The sequence below is a fragment of the Antedon bifida genome, chromosome 9 (assembly GCF_963402885.1).
Source record: "Antedon bifida chromosome 9, ecAntBifi1.1, whole genome shotgun sequence".
Lineage (NCBI taxonomy): Eukaryota > Metazoa > Echinodermata > Crinoidea > Comatulida > Antedonidae > Antedon > Antedon bifida.
The window spans coordinates 17,508,992-17,531,763 of record NC_136234.1 but is presented as its reverse complement, the minus strand read 5'-3'; the positions used below and the strand labels follow the sequence as shown (position 1 = coordinate 17,531,763).

General features: G+C 30.6%; 1 protein-coding gene across 1 annotated transcript in view; it reads left to right on the top strand.

Moving 5' to 3' along the window:
* Positions 1 to 17,352, top strand: part of LOC144852847 (prospero homeobox protein 1-like) — a 39,174-nt gene extending 21,822 nt beyond the window's left edge. Inside the window, exons 3-6 of the mRNA XM_078710867.1 lie at positions 3,007 to 4,433; positions 11,917 to 12,100; positions 13,482 to 13,787; positions 14,316 to 17,352. Of these exons, the coding sequence (XP_078566993.1) occupies positions 3,136 to 4,433; positions 11,917 to 12,100; positions 13,482 to 13,787; positions 14,316 to 14,495 (1,968 nt within the window). The 5' untranslated portion in view covers positions 3,007 to 3,135 and the 3' untranslated portion in view covers positions 14,496 to 17,352. The remainder of the gene's footprint in view (positions 1 to 3,006; positions 4,434 to 11,916; positions 12,101 to 13,481; positions 13,788 to 14,315) is intronic.
* Positions 17,353 to 22,772: the final 5,420 nt, after the last annotated feature.

The window sequence follows — 22,772 nt, the reverse complement described above, 5'->3', positions numbered from 1 at the left end:
TAAGGATTTTTTTTTAAATTAAACAGTTTAAAGTACTTTAATTTAAAGTGATATTAAAATCTGTTTGTATTGCAATTTTTGTTTTGTCATGTGAAAACAAATTGTTGTTATAAGAAATTAATTTAAATGGTATAGTTTATTTATAGATTGTTATATTAGAGCTAGTGTACTTTCTTTTATATTTACAAAGTACTTTTAATCAATTTAAACTCTGAGATCTGAATTTAGAAGTAACAAGTTGTTTCATTTAACTTAAATGTACACAGACTATTAGGGTTAAGTCTTATGTTGGTATAGGATTTGCCTGAATATGAGGTGTAACAAAATAGAGTAATGTATAAGAATTTAACAAAGAATAAATGTGTTGTGTACATTTTGTATGCTTTTATTCAGGATAAGGACCTATGACGTTTACATTATACCACAAATTAAACAGTACAGTTGATACTACCATACATTGTACTGTACTGTACATGGTACTTGTGAGTCAAAGTGTACCACTAATAGGATTTGAACCTATGATGCTGGTCAACCCATTTAACCACAAAGTATATATGTATAGATAAAATTCATAACAAAATATAGGCCATAAAGAAAATACCATAGTATACTTGACGTGGGACTTGAACCTATGATACTAGAATGTAGGGCGACCAGTTTAAACATAAAGTATAGATATAATTTATACAATCCAATATGGCTGTATAACGAATATACCATAGTCTGAACTATTATAGGATTTGAACCTCTGACACCAGAAAGTTTAAACAACCCACTTAACCATAAAGTGTATAATAGTATTATAGATGTAGCCATAAAGGATAGAGTACGCTTGCCCTTGTGAGTCAAAATGTATCCAATCTTAACAGTACACTGTGGACTTTAAGTGCCGTCCAAAGTTCAAAATACACCAAGCTTTATTGACTCATTTGTTTTTTGATCAAGTCAAAAGCCAATCCTTTCTTTACTAAGAGGTACTGAGCCGCCGACAATGTTACAATCTTGGTGAGTTCTTTCTTCGTGTTACTATTGTGATCTCTTTTCGCTTCTAATCTCAATGACTTTTACCCTTGGTGGTATTTTCACCCATTGTACCAAAATCTTAAGGCCGCTATTTATGTTCTTAAATAAAGACGTGATTTTAATAGTAACTAAGATTGAATAAGTGCATACGTGACTTTGTTGATTTCCTCAAAGATAGTTAGTTCAAAGGGGGTGTATTTAGGGTACAGCATCTTTGGACTTTGATTTCTCTCTTTGTTAATCATTTTACACCTCAGCCATTATTCTCACGTAGCTATAGTCTTGTCTTAACACCGGCTGTTAGTCCGTCACGGCTTGCTGAGGAATTAGGAAAAAAGGAAATTGGACACAAGGTATTTAGATCTTTATTCTTGTATTGTTCTTTAAGGACATTGTAAATAAAGAGACTATCAAACATATTGGAGATTTATAATCAACAGGTACTTACAAATCACAGCTAAGCCAAGATGGTATCTGTAGACAGTGAATTATATCAGAACAATAGATATTTTCTTATTTCTTTCTTAGAATTATTCTAAAGGAAACACAAATGTGTCAAGGAAATCCTGAAATTATTTGTTTGTAGTTGTCTTATTCATATTCTGTAAGCATCTTATATTTTTCTCATATGGTGGTTGGTAATACAGTCATTAGGTAAGGTAATTTAGTTTTTACTGTACAATAATTTTGGTTTTTGCATTTCCTTTACAGTACTTTGTCATTAATTAATCCTAGCCTTTATTTGTGTATGGTAGGCAATTATTTTACTATTAAATTCTTTTGTAATACCTTTAATTAAAGGATTTAACATAGTAGTACTATAAGTATTGTACTTTTTATTAATTTTTATAAAGAATATACCATTATACAATTATTATATTATCTTTTACCATTAGTATTCAATTAATAGCAGAGAATCAGATTTTTTTTAAATTATAATTTACATAAAATCAAATCATAGACATTTTATTTCAGAATTTGCTTTAATGAAGAATTTGTGACTTAGATTAAACGTCAACAATTAAAAATTTAATTGGTTATGATTATAAAGAATATTTTATCTTTATATTAAAATATTTAAATTAAATCAAATTTTATTATTTTGCACTCTGTAAGACATGCGTGGGAATTTTACATATTGTCAATATGAAGCTATTAAAAGGCGTACTGTGTATCGACTTTGATTGATATTGTTCAACAGTTGAGTAATCTTACTGTGTGTATCGTAGCGTGTAAGTTAGATGAGAATTCACGTAAACGTTCTCACTTCAGATGTATTAACACTTGTTTACATTACACGCATTTGTAAATAGTCAGCGTATCTGATTGTTTTATCGCTTATTAAAGATTTCTTTATTTTAAGAGGAAAGTAGTCTTGTTATCCAATTACGGTTAATCAATAGAATAAGAAAGGAATCTGTTCCGCACCTTGGGAAGCGAGACAGCTGAGTAGTATGCTTCACAGCTATGCCTTTCAAGTGTATTCAATCCATTGTTATATTAACCATGAGAGAATCAATAGCCAACCTAGAGTCAGTTTGCTAGTCCGTCATCCCTTCTCACTTCTGTATCTATAAAGCTAGCTTGCTTTCGTTGTGATTTCATATGACTCAGAAACTGTGAGATAATTTTTACTAAGAGCAGACAAGGATCTACATGTGAGAATACAGATAGAGTTTAATTAGCAGACAACAATAACTTTCTTGTGGATTTTGTAACTGACTGGGCTTATATACCTGTATACAGTATATTGTAGGAGCAAACTAAAGAGTTTAAAATTGACTTTAATGCCGTAAGGTGTGTTTATTTTCTAAAGGGTATTCAACGTAAACTGACTGTGAACCGCACATAAGTACATTATCTTTATTCAGGCTTTTCTCCAAAATTGCATGGTTATTGAGTACATCTTAAAGTTGTATTGAAGCAGTGTAAGCTTTGTGTTTAATACCAAGGTTAAATATAGACTTTGTGTTTTTCTTTCAGAAACTAGTCAGTATAGTGTATTTGCAACCAAGCAGCACAGACCATTCATTAACAGCAGTCAAGCAGCTATATATGTTCTTTACCATTCAATCTGTGCAATAGAAGAAATCAAGCAGACAACAGAGAAGAATGTCTGATGTGGACGATCAAGTAATAAGGCAGAAACGACGTAGAGTCGACGTAGGCGTGCCGAGAAGTGTTCATTCTCAAAACAAGTTGCACGCTAATGCCATGCTAATGAACGGGAACGGAAGTATGTCCTTAACGTCTTCCGACACGACAGAGGTTCTACGCAAGTTGTTAAAACACGGTCAAAACGTAAGTGAAATGGAACAATCTTTTGGGGATAAATCACACGATGGTTCTTCAATCATGTCACATATTTTAAAAGCAAAAATGCAGGCAGCGAGTCAAAATAATTTAGACATGATGCAACGATCACCATCGTCTGAAGCAACTCATGAGATGGACACAAAAGAAGAGAGTTTACATAATGGTGGACAATATTCTATAGAAAGACGATGTAACGGAAATCAAAGTCCTGTTTATGAAAACACGCCAGACAGCGCGGAAGCGAAAAGAGCGCGAGTTGAAAACATCTTGAGCACCATGCGTCAGTCACCTCTTCGTCAAATCCCAGAACCGTCAAACACTCCTCCTTTGGAATCGCGTAGACAAAAACGTAAGCAATCACAACCTCAACAGCAAAGAGTTTTGGATGAACGCAAACAGACTCGCAGGGAAGAAAGACGTAAGTTGAAAGATCTTTTATATCATCTTCAGCAACAACTAGATATGCTTCAAGAAAAGTATTTTGATCTTTACGAAGATGACAACAGTAGCTTGTCGGATAGTTCTGATGATCTCGATGACATCAGAGAGTCTCCAATTCAAGTGCCTAATCTAAGCAAAAGCTTACAGAAATTAACGGCTGCCAGCCAGAAATCAGGAAAATTCACAGATGCTCTAAAACAAGAACTAACAAATGTTGTATCAGCCACGGTTGATTCTGTCTTAAGTCAGTTTAAGCCGCCACCGGCATCTGCACCTGAATCACAAAAGTCTTCCAAACAACGAAAGCCAGTTGCAACCCTGAGCCCAGGTAACAACAATAACAATCATTATGAAAGACCGTCGCCACCCAGCCAACAGATGCCACTAAAGCCAACTCCGAGAGTTCACCAAGACATTTCCGAACAGATGGAAGCCATCCCTTTGATCGTGCCACATCGTACACGAGTTCGTGATACGAACGTGACAGCGGCAGCTTCTGTCCGACATCGTACCGAGTCAGAGTTTGAAACGCCTCTACCATCGTCTTTGCCAACTAGTGTAGCGATTCCAAACCCGAGCCTCAATCATTCTTTATCGATGGCAATGATGCATAGTGCCATGCCAGAAAGTCGAGATGTTCTAGAAGATATGAGGTAAGGACAACTTTCTTTTTCTATCATTTGTATCAATTACTACTGTTTTATATTTCAGCAAGATTTATAACACTTTATAAATGCTTAAAAATTTCCAAATAAACTTATTATTTTAAACTACACTAAACTATAATCATGAAAATAAAATGAAAAATACTGTAAGGTATAAATAATTGTTGAAATGCACTCAATACTATGGCATGCAATAAGTTGGTATGTTTCAAAACATGTGAAAGTAAAGAAACGTCAATACCAAACAAAACCAAAAGCATATATGTTATTCTTATAAGTTTTGTAAAGGTATTGTGTTAAGTTACCCAATAGTAAATTAACTAAATAATCCCAAACACAAAAATGAAGTTCATATTAGAAAATAATTCTTACAATTTTTTATAATTATGATAACATGTTTATTTTTAAACACTGGAACTTTTAAGTAGGATCTATGTTATTTTTCGAAACGGTTGATTTAACAAACAAATGGTTATACTTGTAGCGAGTTAGTTTATAACAAAATAGTGATTCATCAGTACAGATAATTACAGTAGTAGACAACAAAAAACCTACAGTACTTGGTAAAATGTGTAGGTTTTTTTGATACAAAACAACAATATACACATTAAATTTATCCACAGAAAAAACTGTTAAAAATTATAATTTGTATAACAAATACATTCATTTATCCGAAAATGAATTACTATCTCTTAATATAAGCATGGTTCACGCTAGTACGCAATGGAAACGCATCACAAAACGTAAATGATTTGACCAATCACAAGTGACAAATCATCCAAATCAACTTGCATTGCGTGTATGTCCTTGCGTTGCACCCTAGTGGGAACTAAAAGCTTTAAGTAAGTATATTATTTAAAAATCAATATTTTAGTTTAAAATATTGATAAATATGATGAGAAATAAGCAGATTTGAAAATAATTTTAGTAGCTGTTATTGTCGGATTTATTCATTTGAGTGATTCAACCATGTTTGTCTACCAACTGAGATTAAACCAATCGATATAAGTAAGGCGGGCGATTCATGGTATTCAGTGAGGCGTAAGTTTGGTTGCAAAGCTTGTTTTGAAATGATATGTTTTCTTGTCACATTGGGACGAGTAGCTTAGAGAAAAAAACGATCTGAATCACTTGTTGCCGTCCCGACATCTGATCAATTCCCACGTACACACTTTGAATTTTACTTTAATGCCTCCACGTAAAGGATTTAAATCAGATACATTATTACATTTTTTCATAATAATTTCAAAATCATTTTCTGTATATAAATGCAATAAAATTTATTGTGTTCATATAATTTTTTTATTATACTATAATTTCGATAGAAAAGAATTTTAATTTATTGGTAATATAATTATCTTTAATAGAAATATTAAAATATTATATATCTAATAAAAATAATGTGTCATTGTCTGAATTACACATAATTCTACGAACATGCATATTGTTGAGAATTAAACGAATAATATTAACATTTTTCTGCATAGTTTCAAACAGAAAAAATATCTTCAAATTCTTCAAGTACTTTTGAAAGTTAATTTTTTATTAATTTTTATATTACTTGATTATATTTTTTGGTATTTTCTTCCGCTGTACTTTAAACAAATGGTATACTAAACCAATTAGCATTTTTGATTTAAGATCGAATAGTAATATTTTATTTCTTATCAATATTGAGTATAGCCTAAGTGTTTACATTTATGTATAAATACATGCAGGTATATGCATACTTTACATTAAACTTCCTTATAATATTAACAATTAAATCTTACCCACAATTTTAATAATTAATACAAATATTAGATTTTCCTGGTTGCTTTTAAAGCGACACTTTGTCTTTATTGTACTTATGATTTTAAATATTCGGTTTAAACCGGAAAAGATCACTTGTTGAATACACTTTAAATCAAGTATTTATACTAAATTAATTATTACATTAATTAAAATAGATATTTAATTTTCACTGATTAATACGAGTAAAGATCTTAAAAACTGCAGCTTTATCCTAATACAGGTATTTCATTTCATGATTTCAAACATTCAATTTAAACAAGAAAGGATAAAATTTAAAATGGCCCCTACTTTACTTTGTATTTAGTGGATATTCATTAAGTTTTTTTTAGATTGTTATCTTTTATTGTATTTTAACAAATATTACGGAAATTTATAAGGTCAAATCTGTCATCTATTTGATTGTCAATAAACGTGTTCGATTGTTCAAAATACTGTCATACTTATATTTTGGGTTTCCCCAAAACTATCTACGAATTCAGTTAAAATTTATTTAGGTGTATTAACAGTTTTCAAGTGTGTACTTTTGGGATTGCCAAACCCAATGAGAAATAGCTAAAAGCAAATATTGAAATTATACTTTAATACCAGTTATTCTATTTAAGTATGTATAGGTACCAGTGGGCGAGGAAGACAGTATTTTTATTGATGTTATCTTAAGTTTAATGCTGGTTTGTTTGGTATAAATATTTACATTTTGCACTGTATTTATTTGTGATGATAATGATCTAATTTGCATATGATAAATTAGGCATCCCAGGCTGCAGCACTACAGTAATTACACGAGTGCCACTAAACTTGAATAACCGATGATATCCTAACATCCAGAGAGCTATGATACTAAAAGATGAGCATTTTATTTTTAAACACAAAATAATATATACACTTAATTTGTTCACCTTTTAACTGTAATAGAAACAAACTGTATTGATGCTAGCCTTCGTCATTTAATTTAATTCCTTTGAAGTGTAATAAATTGACTTAGATTCCTAGAATATGCATTCTCATACCATTCAATAGGTTATTTTTAAATGCATTAAAATGAATAGACTTTTTAAACTATATCCTGAATACCTGGTTAAGTACTTTCTATTGTAAAACAAAGTTGAATGTTGTCTATATCATGTGATGTGTATTGCAATAGGCATTTTTGTCAAAGATTATAAAACTGTGGGGATTTGCAAATCCAATTGGCACTGAGGGGGAAAAATCTAGTTTTGGAACCCCACCCTCCTAAAAGAAATTATAGGAAACAATAGGACATTATGTGAAGTTTAGTATGCACTTAATTTTTTACACATTTTTAAGCCCAAAGCCATATCTCTTCCCCAACCATTCCGCCCCTATTTCAAAATCTTGGATCCGCCACAGGTGGGTCTAAATAGTTTATATGTCATTTTGCCTCGGTGTTTCTACTGCCTTTAAAAAAAGTGTCATTTTGATTGATTAAAAGCATTCTTTTTTTTTCTTTTTTTTTATGGTTGGAAGCGATTAACTTTAACATTATAACTTATTTTATCTCAAGAAATTTCGATTATATCCTACGTAGGTTAACTCGTGACATATTGATTTACCGTAGTTCGTGCCTCTATTCAAGTGTATTTAACCAAAACTTTATTTAATCGGCTCCAAATCTTTTAAAATATTTTTTCACAGATAAGAATAAATGAGAAACAAGTTCTGCTCTAAATACGAAATATTTCAAACTCTAAACAACAAATAATAACAAAAAGGTTTTGAAAATAAAAGGATGTACAACACAATAATAAACTTACAGTTCAGGGTTAGTAATTAATCTGTTTAAGAACACTCAAGGAAAAATATTTTCTTGTGTTGTCTTCATTGTCCTGGTTTGTATTATATCCGATACCTTACATCTCTCTGCAATCTTCCCATTCAAACAACTTTTTTCAAGGTCAAAACTATTTGTAATATAATAGAAAAATAGGTGAGTCTGTGAGTAATCATAGATTTTCTTTTGAACTACTTAAACCCACAGGAATAAGGCGAGGTAGTTACTAAGATCTTTGCTAATCTTTATGTTTCATTGATTCGTTTCACATCAGTAACCCCACACCCTTTTCAAATTATTGTTGATAGATTCAAGTAAAACGTCATTTTTATAGTTTCGTTTCAGTACATCCTTTAACTTGTATATAACTATGTCAATATAGTGGTGGTCCTGAGCACACAGCCTCAATTCCTTGTTGTTTAGGTTCAAATCATAATGCAGTGCATTGAATAACTGATGAAGATCCCATTCAATAATAATTATGTACTTTGCATATATATAATCCAATGCTCAATCCTACTGTATACCCCCTAATTTAGACTTTAAAAAAAAAAAAGTTCTATTGGTAATTTCACAGTATTTTCCTACTCCATAATTTTCCCCAAAATCCAAACATAGTCCCCTGGGGCTATACTCATACTCAACATATGGAACTGTTCTACAAGGCACACCCTTCAATTTCGTTTACTTTAATTTGGAATCATAGAATCTCAAGAACAACACACTATTTTAAGTAATTATAATCAATAATTTAATAATTATTTTTTTGTATGATAACAATTTAATATACAAAACATTTTTCAGAAGGAATCTTTATTATTAATGAGTAAATTATTAGTGTTCTCAAACTATCAAAATAGTTTATCTATTTGTTAACATTAATTAAATGTAATTAAGTCTTATAAGTACATCAACCAGGAAGTGATAATGATCAGTAGTTCAAAGAGCTCTGCCCAAAGGGAAGTATTCTTTCAAGTCCTGTCTACTTAACTAATCTTTTCATCAGACATTCCAAGAAGATGTATCTCTAGTTATTGAATAAATATCAACTTATATGAAGATTATCAACTTTACTTTACTTTACTAAAATGTATTAATAATAAATAATTATGTTCAATTTATATACAGTAGAGCAAAAAGCGCTGAACAATCAAGAAAATGTAAAAAGCACAAAATTAATTAATGTTGAAAGTGCAAATTAAAAAGGAGGGATTTGAGGAGTTTTTTTTAATGTGGCGAGTGATTAATGTTTCTAACATTTTATAAAAGAGTATAATCTTTATTACAAACGTAGTAAAATAATTTGTGGAGAAATATATAATAATAAACATTTTTTAGAAATCAGAAAAAACAAAAAATAAATAAATTTAATATTTATTATAATGAAACATTTTGACATATTTATTAATACTCCTATTGAAATAAGACATCTTCAAAAATGATATAAATCAAATTATTATCTATAAAAGTTATTTTTAATTTTGGAAAAATAAAAAAAATAATAGCAATAATAGGAAATGATAGCAAACAAACATACAATAAATTACTAATTCATATAATAAATTAAACATAGTAACATTTAATATTACGCCTATTAATTTCTTTATAATTAAAATAGCATAAACTTTTAAACCGATAATAAACAAAAACATCATGTTTTATCAAAACAATATGTGCATTAATTTCATCAAGAAAAATGTATTTCATTGAAAAATGAAAATTCCTAACAGCTGTCAAGAATTAGAAGTAATGGAATTGTTTCCCATTTTTAATATCATATTTATAACGACAGATGATGATTGGGCACAGGTGATGGTGCGCTCTGCAATAGGTTGAAGGTCGCCAATCCTTCATTTGATTTCCGTAACTTCAACTGGCGACTACTTCGTCTCTATATCTGTAGCATGTAATTAGGTACAATCAGGTGCAATAAAAAAATCATGAAAATATACTTATATGTTCGATGTTACATCACTTTGAAGGATACGATGTGTTGTGTTTATGATATTTGTAATCGATTTATCACGAGAAAACCATGATTTAATAATTGTTATGGATTTAAGGTCAATTTGATTTAGCATCCCCTTCAACAATGTCTAATTTCAGTATCAAATATTGTTGTACATCCTTTTTGTGCAAAGCACTAAAAATCAGGATGCACTTTTTTTATTTTGCCTATTCATACAAAATTAATATTTATGTTAAATTAAGTTTAAGTAACATTTCGGAGGGAAATTTCACATGAAATGGTCAAAACGCTTTAACTAACAGTAACATTTCCCATGAAATGGACGAAGGGAAATATGTTGTAACACTAAGGCCAACCAATATTCAGGATACACACATATTAAAGAGACACCTTCTTGGATCCTAAAGGTGTCCCCTTAATAGAGGTTTTATCTACTGTACTTTTATTTAGGCATGGCTACATTTGTTTTTATGGATCGATCATTTAACATTTTAGTTGAAAATTAATATTTTCAGATATCTAATGATCGGATGACAGTTATAGAATTGTTTATTTTAAGATTATAAATATATTGTATTTTTTCTTCCCTTTTAATTGCTACCTATCATCAGATATTCTTCCGCTCATTTTTTCCGACCGTAAGTAACTTATAAAAAAATATTTGTGTTCATGTTATTTGGGAATGTTTATGTACCGTGTGTTTATGGAATTGTGGTATTTTATATTTTTTTCATATCGCTTGCATTTAGGCTATTTATTATTTGGCAGTTAAATCAATATTTGTTATTGTTTGTTGTTTTATAAGAATAAAATATAGAAATCAATTAAAAATATTTTGTATTTTTAATAAACACAACAACTCACAGCAAATTTGCATAATTACTATACATTTTATATAAATATGTATATATTCACTATGAAGCAGAGGCAGAGTTTCTTTATCAAATTTATATTACACATTACATAAATATAATAATATCAGAGTATAATTGTGTTAATAGCTTTCAATTGACACATGTTAATTAGTATTTTATTAATTATTGTAAAATTTGGAAATATGTTGCGCATGTTTTTGTTGAAAATTGTTGGTTTTATGTCTGTTTAGTCTTTTAATTAATTGGTCTTTTTTAATATTATATTGCAAACAAAAGTTATTAAATTAATAATTTATTTACATTTAGTCATTCATTCAATAATTCATTCATTCAATAATAAATATATTTTCTCAATATAATCTCTGGTTTTACTAAATATTTTGGTGGTATTTATCGAAAATTCCCTTTTTTTTGTTTAGTTTTTAATGGAATTTCAAAAGACACCGTATCAGACATAACCGGATGTAATTATATAAGATAATGGGTTTAACTAAACAGATTCACCTTAATTTCTTTGTGAATATATCTGTTAGCATGACGGATTCTGAACAATATCATATTTGCATTGAATATCACGGTTTATTATTTTGTTAAATGGTATTGTTGACATTGTTATTGAATCTGCTTTTATTTTGCAAAATATTGTATATAAAAGCATAATAATATTGGAATTAAAAATACTATATTTGATTAAGTTTTTATTTGTATTTTTTTTTATTATGCAGTTATATTGTGTACAATTCATGTTATTGTTTAGGTATGCATGGTAAAGAATGTACAGTATCTTAAACAATTAGTTATGTTAACAGTTGTTAAACAGTTTTCATTGTTGAACTACAGTAGACACCCCTATTCAGGGGACATTTTTCCCCATAATATGAAAAAGGGATAATGTAGTTTTAACACTTCAGTCAACGGCTATTCAGGGAATACCTCTTTAGGAGACAATGTTGGTTCCTGGAGGCGTCACCTTCAATCAATCAATCTAGTTCTTTGCAAACGATTAATTTTTGTACTAAATTTTAAATTTATTTATTATTTTAGATTCTCAAGTAGTCCATTGATGTCGCACCATGCTGCTAGCATGCTACACACTGATGCTACGAGTGGTGACATGCCACACTACGAAGCGTTGACCGTACCAATGATAAAAACCGATATGGGCGATTCTGGTTACTACCACGACGGAACTACAGATCTTTCAATTTATAATGTTGCCAATGGAACAATATCCTTTGTTTATTGTTTATTTATTAATAATATCTTTATTGCTTTATTAATATGTTTTAACTATTTGTCTTGTACTTGCGATTGTCAACTTTGACCTAGGGATTGGGTTGTCCAATTGATGATAGAAAGGAAAATTGATGATTTAAAATGTTATGAATTTTGTCAGGTCCAGAACCGTGACTTGAAATTGTACATACTGATTATAAAGTATTTCCGTGCCATGTTTTTATATTTCAAATTAATAACATATTGAAGCCTTTTTTAAAAATAGTGAAAAAACACAAATGAGGGCTACATCTGATTAATTAACTTAACTCCCTGACATTAAGTTACATGGTAATTATTATCATGTGATTCTTCTAAGCACAATAAACACCTTTTTCAAACTATAAAGATGATCAATAGAAATTTATGATATTAAACAAAATTGATAAAACTTAAAGATCAATTCTCCATTATTCTTATTAGATTAGCATAATAATTCTTCTAAATTAAAAAAGTTAATTCAAATTTATTTGACAAAAATAAAAAAAGGAAGTCTTTGTAAAGTTGTTGCCAAGAATGACAGACTACTACCCATGGAATTTATCTTTATTTAAAATAAAACAATATATTTGGAAATAAAGATTTTGATATGAATGGAGCTTTATATCCGATAAAACAGACTTAAAATTATTACTTCACAACCATTTTAATCCACAAAACCTCAGGTAAATTCATTGGATCTTAAGAATAGGTCGGTCACGTATCGATGATAACCCTGATATAATTTGCTTGTTTAATTTTTGAAATGATACTACTGTATAAAGGCAACCGTAACAAATGACAATTGTGAATTAAACCAATAGATAAAGGCCTGAATTCTTCATTCGTTAATTACTCAAATTTAATTAAAGAAACTGAGGTCAAAACACAATGTGGAAAATTGCACCTACTTTTTGGTTGAAGTTAATCAAAGTTTATTTTATGATTATAAAACATTTAAAAACAAAGTTTAAATATCAAAGACAAGGTCATCAAGTATATATGTCAATTAAAAAATAAATAAAATAACTTTTCAATTCAATTCAATTCATTCACATTTATTTAGTCATCGTTTATAATTACAATTTCAGTATATAATTGATGGCAAGGATCCTGCATAAAGAAGTTTGCAATTCTGTTTTAACAGGACTCTTCATAAAAACATAAAAAATAAAACACAACATAAATTAAATAAAAGTGAGAAAGAAACGACAATTCCTATATACATTTTAGTGTTGTTCATCAGCATAAAGCGATAAATATTTATTGGTTATTATATAGTGTTATTTTGATATATTTGTTGTATGTACTGTAATTCTTAAATTAAATTGTTTTAATCCTTAACCAAAGTGTACTCGCTAACATCGACACTCACGCCCTCTCACTTGAAGAAGGCCAAACTCATGTTCTTCTACACCCGTTACCCAAGTTCATCCATCCTCAAACAACACTTCCCAGACGTGAAATTCAACCGACACAACACCTCGCAGATCATCAAATGGTTCAGTAACTTCCGTGAGTTCTACTACATTCAGATGGAGAAGTTTTCCCGACAGTTTCTCAGCGAGGGAGTCGAGAGTTCCGATCAGATTAACGTGTCAACAGACTCGGAAATATTCCGTTCGTTGAATCTTCACTACAACAAAAGCAATGATTTCCAGGTATGTTTTATCACTGTACAAAGTTCTCAATGATTTGCTAATTAGACAAAAACATCCAGGACTGTGCCGAAATTTGACAAGTGTATGACCAAGAAGTTAGTAACTGTAGGTCAAGCTTGTAAGAACGACAATTAGGTTGAATTAATCCACCCTTGGATACAATCATCATGCGGTCACAGTACATATCGACCACCATATGGCATGCCCAACTTCATGGTGCGCTACTGTGGACAAAAATGTTATCATGTTCATTTGACAAGTTTGAGCCACCACCAAAGAATGTAGTTATCCAAAAAAATGGTGTGTAAAGACGATGGACCAAGTAAATCTGGCTTAAATCTTGGTGGTGATTTATATTATAACGAGACTGGCATGCCATGAGTTTAGGTATTCCATATAACCGACATGATCAGACATGCAAGTATTCTCATATGTACTTAAAGTACAATTACGTCAGAGTAGGGAAAACATCTGACCAATTATACAGTATTAAATTATTCATTCACTATTTTGTATTATATGTTACAGGTTCCGGAGAGCTTCTTGTCAGTTTCACAAGCCACCTTAGTTGAGTTTTTTAACGCAATCAAAGCTAACAAAGACAGCGAGCCATCGTGGAAGAAAAACATCTATAAGGTGATTAGCAAACTAGACGAACCATTACCTGAATTCTTCAAATCAGCAAACTGCCTTGACGAGCTAGAATAAATATTGTGATTCATAATTCGCCCGGAGATAGGGGATGCGGGCCCGTAAAGCACCAAAGCTCTTGCGGTGTCCGGTTCGCTTCCACTGGCCCTTTGAAAATTCGAGGGACATGTGATTCCACACCATTGACCCAATCCGGACTAACACTAAGACAAGACACTGTTGTTGATCGTGGTTAAACCACCATTTAAAAAAATTGTGTATCCCATTGGGGTTTTGAACAAATTAATCATGCTGCAGAAGCCTGATTCTGATTGGTCTGTCTTGTTTACAGTAGAACACCAATTAAGAGGACACCTTCAAGACCCAAACGTGTCTTCTTAATAGGGGTTGGCTGTAGTATTAAAATGTATATTTCCCCTTCATTTATATATAGGAAAGTGTCCCCTGAATAGGGGTGTCCGAAAGGAGAGGAATCCTACTGTACTTTAAGTAAAGAAATATCTTTTTTGTTTTTTCGTTTATAAATACTGCAATATGATAAAGATAAAAATATTACTTATTTAATATCAGCCTTCATTTTTTGATTATCTATAAATATCTTGACGTAGTTCAAGTAGCAACTGATATCAAGTCTTTCCAATTAGTAAATAGTAATTATTATATATATTTTGATCAAATTGATACTGTACATGTTTCTTCCATATAATCAAGTGCCTAATTATAGTGTTTGTAAATTTTTAACTTGACGATTTGTAGAAAAATGTGCCTTTTGTAAATATTTCAAATAATGTTGTGGTCCAATTTCTTCCAAATTTGTAGATAGAATGATCTCTGTGCCTTATTAAATAACGATAATTTTTTAATTATCTGGGATAATATGTCAGTCCTACCTCAGGAAACTAAAAAACTATGTGATTAGGGAAAAATGATAAAATGGTTTATTTACATTATTTACTATAAATGTATTCTTCATCATCAGTAGAAATAGCATTTATGACTTACCTATGACCGAACCTATGACTGTAAAAATAAAAGGTGGGCACCTCATCCACAATACCACATTTCATTCCACTACTAAATTTTCTACAACTAATTAAAGTTAGTATATTATCTGCGTGAAGTTCTTTCAAGAACTCAGTATTAATGTAAATATTGTTGTCTATTATCAATTACATTTATTTATTTTATTCTTTAGCGTTAGATTGTCAGATTCATATGTCATTAAATATTAAATTTTAATTAATATAAAATATTTTAATTGATTACAAATTTGGGACCAGGTTCGTGGTATGTGCAAAGATTAAATCGATTAGTTTTGTTTATAATTATATATGATTACAAATTATTAGAACTAAATTAACATTAATTTATTTCAGATGTATTTAGAAAAGGTATTTTGTAAATATTACAAATAAAGTGTTCTTCCATTGGCGTTCTATAATTGAATTTGCTGCTAATTCTGTGGTTTTTTTTTGTTTTTTTTTTTGTGCCAGATTATTTATTTCTGCGTGTTTATATTTTTTACGTAGTTGTCACTTTTATTAGTTCGGGTTAAAGAATTTTTTAACTAATTATGAATGTAGATTTTAACATATTATAATTGCTATAACATTATTATTAAATGGAATATGATTAAACTGGAATTTTTCGCATTTAAATTATACATATTTATATAGAAAAACAACTCATTTAAATATTAATGTGTGTTTGTGTAATTGTGCATAATTTTACACAGGGGTAATATTATATATATATACCTTAATTTCACATTTGCATATTTCAAATTTATTTGTATATTACATTACACGTACGTATGTGCTAATATATTCGTGTGCATGATTTTACTGTAAAAGCATGCATGCTAAATAGGTTATGTTAAAATTTGTATTTTTAATCATTAAACATGAAATTGGTTTTTTAAAAATATAAAAATCCAGTTTTAAGAATATAGAATACGAAAATTATATTAATTTATTCAATGACATTTAAATTTCTCCTGCTGCTTATTAAAAAAAGATATTTTCTAATGAATACTTCATGAATATTCATGAACTGTATTTGGTTACATTTTTAGACTTTTTATACAATATTTAATATTCAATGATTTAATAACTTCTGATTAATATTAATTAATATTTAAAGTGGGTTGAATACAGTAAAACTCCTATTGAGGGAAAACCTTTGGGAGAAAACAAAGTGTTCCCTTTGTAAGGGTGTCCCCTGAATAGTTGGGTTGGCTAAAAACAGTTAAAACTTAATTGTTTCACAGGAAATTATTGAATAATCACATTGGTGATTGACGGACATTTCAAATGAAATTAATTTTAAATCGACACATGCTTAATAGCAATATCTACTGAGTTAATTAATTTCTTAAAAGATGAATATTCATAAATCTATCAGTATCTTTCCTTTCGCTTATTGGGTCAGGAGATAATGTAGTGATAGGTGATATATTTCACCTCGTTTTTATTCACAATATCCAATTCATTTTAAACTACATAGACATCAAAGTTGTAATTTAATGGGCAATTTGGTAAAGAAATCTCCTTTTTTAAGAACTGCATTTTGGCATTCATTGGAGAGAATAACAATTATAACAAACTTTCTGTATGACTATCACACTATTTCAAGTACCATTGTGTTTAAACTGGGAAATGCCCAAAAATAGAAGTAATATTTGGTTATTGTATTACACATGAATATTATTTGGTTAATTAACCTTTGATGATTGAAAATAAACATGTCATATATTTATTATTTTTGTGAATGGTTCCTTTAAATTCGCAATGTCACTTTTAATCAGCATTATTACATTGTCATACTAATATAGCATTATGTTATTGTTATGATTATTATAATTATGTCAAACAATGTTTTGTTGGTACCTTAATAAATAGTACTGGTTCATGGAGTATTGTTTGTTGGCCATTTTCTTTCAAATATATCGGTGTTATCACATCATTCTCTTAATTTCATTTCAATCATTTCATGCGAAAAATAAAACACAAATAATATTGAATAAAAAAGTAACCAATTACCCAATACCGTCTAGTAAAATCGAAAACTATTAATTGGATAAAGACTTGTACCCACAGTTATCCATCTTAAACCATAATTTTTGTGATCCTAAATATGCAGATTTCCAATATTGTGGACACTTAAGCTTTGTCCACACTATCAAACTTTATGTGACAAAAATATGTGATGTGCCCATAATTATATGGACATGATGTCATATCACTACTATATTAGGGCATATCACCACCATATTTGGGCACATCACACTTTTTTTGTCAAACTAGTTTGATAGTGTAGACAGAGCTTTATGTAATTTTTTTAGTTCCTTTAATAGTCTTCAAAGTTATTAATATTTAGTTCAAGTATAAAGAAAAATAATCTGTGTGACGTAAGCGAGATAGTTGTTAATAATCATCTGCAATATCTTGCACGGTTCATAATGAACTGTCGGGAGTTCTGTGGCTAAGCTTCAAATTGCCCGACTTAGATTTATTTCTTTACTAATCCTGTGTAATGGAAATAGATGTAAATGCCAATTTAATAAGTGCGAGTTCTTAAGTGCATGTCATTAATAACAAGTAGTGCGTACTGTGAAGCTTGGCGCTCGTACTTTATATGCCATCTACTTAATCGTTTGAAAATCCAAATATGAAGCTAGTGGAACTATTTTTCTATGATTCTATAAGCTGACGACGTGTCATACTTCTTACGATACCTGTAACCAGTAACCTAGTCTTTAAAATCGATGATGCTATTATGTTTATGTAGTCATATTATTATCAATGTAAAAACAAATTGTATTTGTAGTTAAAATGTAAGAATATTACCGCCGTATTGTTGCTAAATACGACGGTAAGGTTAGCCCCCTAGACCTAGGCCGGTTCCATCATGTACACGCGAGCCTTGTGTGTTTGAGAACGTTCTCTGAGTGGTAGCCACGTTGATTGGTGGGTCTGCTTAGCTAGGCCTTGAGTAGGTACTTAAGACAATCTAATCATAACATAAATTAAAGGTACAAGAATGCTTATTTTTAAATACTGTAAGAATCAAAGTTAATAGACACAAAACACGCACAGGATATACGTTATTCATATTAACTGTAACAACAAATAAACGTTCAAAACTTACCGCCTGCTCACTGCATGCGTCAGCCATTTTCATTGGGTGAAAAGTTGAAGAATGTCGTCACCACATGACGTCATCCTATTAAACGCATGCGCTTTCTATACCATCCCCTAACCGAATGTTTCCTTCTATTCTGCATATATTACGCTTATATCCTATAATATCTAAAATAATAGCCTATATATTGATAAATTAAATTCTTTATGTTTTTTATGTGTCAACCCTTCTTTGAGCTTTGGAATCGTTCTGCATCTAAATTATACATTACATTATAATAGCAGGTTATACATACAACTCGTTAACATGTTTTTGAGAATTATGACTCGAGATTTTATTTTCGATAGCATATTTGATTCTGATATTCTTCATCAGAGCATTCGTTAAATTACATTTTATTCCTACACTATTCCCAGTATCTACAAGATACATGTCTTTCCATCTGCGAAAGTGATCAATGCAGTAATATAAAAGTGTCATAAGTTACGCTTGTAAATTAACTAGAATTTAAGCTTAAGTAGTATTTTTAACTGCGCTTGTTCACGGGCCAACTCGCTTTATCAAGGCCTAGTTTCACCTGAGTTGCTTATGCGTTAATTTTGTCTTAGTAATTTTACAATATGTGTCTTTAATGATATCACACACAATTTATTAGCTAGGCCTGCGATAGGATGTTCAAACGAGAAAGCATAAACTGACATGTGTAGGAAGAATTAAATAATACTAAATGAGAAAGTATATTCTTTGTATTTATTAGGCAGATGTTACCACTCCACTCCATATGTAACATCTTTGCATAATAAAGGCTTGTGTTTGAACCAAATCACTGATTCTAATTCTTCATTATTTTGTTATTGGCTAACTGTTGACAAAAGTACTTTAATCTATAGATGGATCGATCACTTCGTCTCTAGTATAACAAATAAAGAGACAAACAATTACAACAATAAAAATATTGACTTATATAATTCCTAATTCATACCGTTCTAAGCGTCTGGTATCGTATTAAAGCTTGGTTCCACCAACGTAAAATAAAGCGTGGTTCCCACTAGAGGCGCAACACAAGGACGTACGCGCAACGCAAGCAAGTTGACCAATCACAAGCCACTGTTCGAATAATCCATCGCATGTGATTGGTCGAATCACTTACGTTGCGTTATGTCCTTGCGTTGCGTCGCCAGTGGGAATCAAGCTTAAGGACGTAAGTGCAACGCAAATAATTGACCAATCACAATCGATGGATTAATAAAACTGTCGATTGTTATTGGTTAATTGTTGTGCTTTATGTTATATAGTCTCAAAGCGCTACTATGTTACTCAATATATATTTTTTACTGCTGTATAATTTTCATGTGTACTATATCATAGTATTATTTATTGTCAATGATTTATTTATTGTTTTATAATTCAACGTTCTTTCCCTCTAGCATACTGTGCCGGATCCGTCCTAAATTTATCTTAAGTACCTGTACATCCCACTGTTTATTGTTGACGAATTGAACCGACCGACAGTGTACTGTCATTTTCAAGACAAAGTGATGGTAATCTCTCAACAGATAGTAATAAGTGGCTAAATAACCACCAAGAGAATGTATTAATGTACCTTTGAACGAAAAGCTAATCTATATTATTGTACTTTGTATCGATTATGAACAAGCTGTGGCACAACAAGCTGTTGGTTAAAGACTCCACCGCGATCTCATTAGAAACGAATTACTTGTGTATATCTCATATTAGGCAATGAACGTATTCTCACTGTTAGGCCTAGCGATACACATGCCTGCTTTGCGCTGCCTGCTTATAAGTCCCGCGGGAGATTTTAGCAGATTCTTCTTCATAAAACGCTTGTTATTAGATAATCATTGCTGCTAGAATAATCACTCTACACTAATAAATGAGTCTTTATCACATATAGTATATTGCTTTGCGTCTAATAGACCGTCGCAAGAGTTTACTTGTCGCAATTTTTATTAAAGTGTTGATTTTTGTTTGTGGCAATTTCATTCACGGTTTCGTTGAGGTCATTTCTATACTTGTGGGACGAAATATCTTGAGCGATACATTTTAAACGACCACTCAAGTGGTTATGCTTGCTGTAGCTAATTGCAAATTAAGTTTACATTCAACATCAATAAACACGTTTAATGCGTTCGTTCACTCAATCTTTCGTTTTCACCCATATATAATAATTCGTTTTAACAACTTCGTCTACATTTTACAAAACATTTTAATGTCATCCTTCTATCGAATTTAGTAAATATAGTTAACAATATTTTGTTTATATTCTAGTAATAATAATTAATATATATGTATATCAAGCTGTTTGATCATGCCGCCGGATCTTACAAAATGACTTGAATAGATAAACAGCTAAAGGGCCCGCGTTCGAATCTCGGTTGGGGCAGCGGCAATTTCTCATTCTCACAGATTTCCTCAACTTATACATTGTTTCTTTGTTGATTAAACTTGACAAATATACTAAAGCTCTGTCTACACTATCAAATAGTTTGACAAAAAAAGTGTGATGTGCCCAAATATGGTAGTGATATGCCCAAATATGGTAGTGATATGACATCATCATGTCCGTATATGGACACATTATATTTTTGTCACATAAAGTTTATGTAATATAAATGTTTATATAATCTAATATTAGTATTACCATCATGCAATATCAATAAACATATTATTTTGCCGGTGAATTTAATTTAATATTCTCCGCAGTGTTTGATCATATCTTTTGTTTGTTTACAAAAGCTTTATTCAATTTGTATACTGAGACATATGTGGAACCACATGTTCCTTGTCTTTTGTACGCAGGTAATAAAATACTTAGATATAATACTATAGTATTAAATCTCAGTACAAACTTATGCATGATGTATGGGATGATCATTAAATGGTTTTACAGAGGTGGTCGACCGTAACTTATACAGCAGAATCCCTTTTATTAAGAGGACACCTTCCGGGTTCCGGCCCCACCAAAGACCCTTAATGGATGTGTCCCCATAGGAGCCGGGTTGGCGTATAGTGCTAAAGCATGTCCTTTGTTCGTTTCACGGGAAAGTGGCCCCTTCTTAAGCCCTGTCTACACTATCAAACTTTTAAAATGTGATGTGCCCATATATGGACGTAATGATGTCATATCACTATCATATTCTGGTATATCACTACCATATTTGGGCACATCATACTTTTTTGTCAAACTAGTTTGATAGTGTAGACAGAGCTTTAAATCAAACAAGCTGTTCTATTAACGGAATCTACAACATAAATAATACCGTATATGTCTATACTTAGATCATTTTCCACTAAATAGAGTATTAGGAATATATTAGTGTTTTTAGTAGGCCTACGTTCCTGGTAGTCTTGTGAAGCAATACTCAACAAATATTTCTTATAAAAACGAAGATTCAAAGCAAAATTTAAATATTGTCTGTGTAACAGCTGTTTTTATGAATATGATAGCAAAGTAACAATTAAAATAAATCGATAGCAGCGAGGCATCTTGAGTGAGGCCCGGATGATAAAAATATAAATTTAAATAATGAAGAGTGAAGTAAGAATGATGGTATTGCGCTGGTTAATGGCGAATAAAAAGATTATTGTTGATGCGAGTATTGCTGAGAGGGGGATAAGATGGAAAGAAAACATGATGTCTGAAATGACAGGTAGTTTCATGAAACTGACTACACTATCAAAATAATCGCAATATTAATATATGTAATTTTAGCATTTCATTGAGGGCGACATGTTAAAATAAACATAATATGTTCACTACGAATTCTAGTTTACAATTGGAAACTGCTTGAATGAGACAAAATATTATTTAGACTTTCGGCTAATCATCTTCGATTTCATTCATGTATTTATTATTATATCTGTCAACGGAAGACGGCACCGTTCAATTTTGTTATACGTGAATTTGAACGGTGCCGTCTTCCTTTCCGAGGCCTGTTTCTGCTGCATACAAATAACCAAACAAGTGTAACTTACCTCTAGTTTACAAACTATAATGTAAAGCTCTATATGAAGTGTATATTTAAACACTATCAAACTTTATGTGACAAAAATGTGATGTTCCCATAGATGGACACGATGACGTCATATCAATGGGTACCAACAAAATAAAATAGAACATTCAAAATTTATTGAGTAAGCCTATAAAACAAAATATCTTAATTTTGTTCT